The sequence below is a fragment of the Penaeus vannamei genome, chromosome 14 (genome assembly GCF_042767895.1).
Source record: "Penaeus vannamei isolate JL-2024 chromosome 14, ASM4276789v1, whole genome shotgun sequence".
Lineage (NCBI taxonomy): Eukaryota > Metazoa > Arthropoda > Malacostraca > Decapoda > Penaeidae > Penaeus > Penaeus vannamei.
Genome location: NC_091562.1, coordinates 18,508,514 through 18,510,471, shown reverse-complemented (window position 1 = coordinate 18,510,471; position 1,958 = coordinate 18,508,514). Strand labels below are relative to the sequence as shown.

The following is a 1,958-nucleotide window of genomic DNA, read 5'->3' as shown; positions in this document are numbered from 1 at the left end:
TTTTTTTTATGGATGGTGTCTACTCTACGTAGTTTACTATCTACGTTATCTTTGATTAATCTTGGCAGCGCAGGTGGCTACACCTATTTCTGGTCGGGCCGCAACGATGGTCACCATCTTCAGGTAGTTGCCATAACCATCTCCAGCAGACTCCAGCCCACGGTAGTACAGATTACTCCAGTCGATGAGCGTATAATGGTAATGAGACTGAAGCTAGCATTTTGCTTCATGTCTCTTATTGCTGTGTACACTCCTACCGATGTTTGTAAACTCGACGTGAAAGAGATGTTCTATAGCAAACTAGCATTGGTGTCAGACAGGTGGCCCCGGCGAGATATTCGTATTGTTCTGGGTGACTTCAATGTGGTATCTGGCTGTGATCGAGCTGGCTATGAGATGTCTGTCAGTCCTCGTGGTTCAGGAGCTGATACCGGTAGTGAGAATAGCTACTTTATCCGGGACTTTGCATTGTCCCAGAAATTGAGGATTTCTGGCTCCTGGTACCAGCGCCCAGACCCACATCGTTGAACGTGGTACAGTGATGCTGGTAATGTAGCCAAGGAGATTGACCACATACTCGTTAGCACTTGTTGGAGGAACTGCAGGGTGTATAGGAGTGCCGAGTTCTGTGGTAATGACCATAGATTGGGTGTGACTACCCTCCGGGTCCTCTTCAAAACTCCCCAGCAGTTCAGTGATCACCTTATGGTGTTTCACTTGGATATGCTGAGGGAGGTAGAGTATACTCAGGGTTTGCTGAGGCGGTCTCTGGACTAATGTACCCTGTACTTCTGTGGGACACCTTCAAGCATAAAACGCTTGATGTAGCCCAAGAAACAATTAGTGAACACCCAAGAGCAAGACAGAATTTCATCTCGCAGGAGACACTGGACGCCACAGATGCCTGTCGTGCGGCTTGTCTGATAGGGGATCAGGATCTGCACCATTCTCAGGTGTGCAGAACTCGGTGGCTGTTAAGAAGGGATAAGGAACAGTTTATTAGGAGTTCTGCAGAGGAGGTAGAAGGTAATTTCTTAGTAAAAGACCTTCCTGCATACCAAGCCCCGAGAAAGCTGAACTCCAAGCCCTCTTAACAGGTAACAGTAGTTTGCTTAGTAAGATTGTCTCAGGTCCTGTTATGGTGTGGGAGCGTTGGGTATTTTTAACAGGTTGACCCAGTAGTGCGGGAGTTGCATGCTGTCCTGGCTGTCATCTGGCGGTCCTGTACTGTTCCCTCTGACCTGTTGAGACCAATGAGACTGCAGCAACCACCGAAGCATCACACTGCTCAGTATACCAGGCAATGATCTCGGTCACATCCTTCTGAGACATATCAGAGACCACCTACTGAGGCTGGAGCAATCTGGATTCACTCCTGGTAAGTCCACAATAGACCGTATGCTTGTGCTTTGAGTCATTGTAGAGTGCTGTCGTGAGTTCGGGCGTGGGCTGCTTGCAGCCTACATCGACCTCTGTTCGATACGGTGCATCGGAAATAACTCTGGGAATCCTGAGACTGATTGGAATTAAAACATGGATTATTGGACTATTAATGTCTGTATAATGGTACTGAAAGTGCTGTAAAAAGGGGGGTTGGTTGTCGAGCTTCTTTCCTGTTAGTTCAGGAGTGAGTCAAGCCTGTTTCCTTGCACCAACACTTCAACACTTACATAGACTAGATACTGGGCAAAGCTACTGTTTAAAGTCATTGTGGCAATGTTAAGGTTACAGACGTTGACTTTGCCGATGATGTTGCTATTCTATCTGAGTCCTTGGAATCCTTACTAGTGGCTCTAGATGCATTTAGTGATGAAGCAAAGCCTTTGGGTCAAGAGGTCTCCTGCACCAAGACGGTAGTGAAACCTGGACATTATCCTGTGCATTGGAGTTTCATCTTGATGCCCTTTGTAATAGGTCCTTGCGCCGGATGATGGGGTACTGTTGGCGGGACCACGTGT

At 47.4% G+C, this 1,958-nt stretch overlaps 1 protein-coding gene across 1 annotated transcript in view; it reads left to right on the top strand.

Annotated features, from left to right (window-relative positions):
• Window positions 1–777, top strand: part of LOC138863935 (craniofacial development protein 2-like) — a 1,162-nt gene extending 385 nt beyond the window's left edge. Inside the window, exons 3-4 of the mRNA XM_070129442.1 lie at window positions 69–500; window positions 540–777. Coding sequence (XP_069985543.1) covers window positions 69–500; window positions 540–777 — 670 coding nt within the window. The remainder of the gene's footprint in view (window positions 1–68; window positions 501–539) is intronic.
• Window positions 778–1,958: the final 1,181 nt, after the last annotated feature.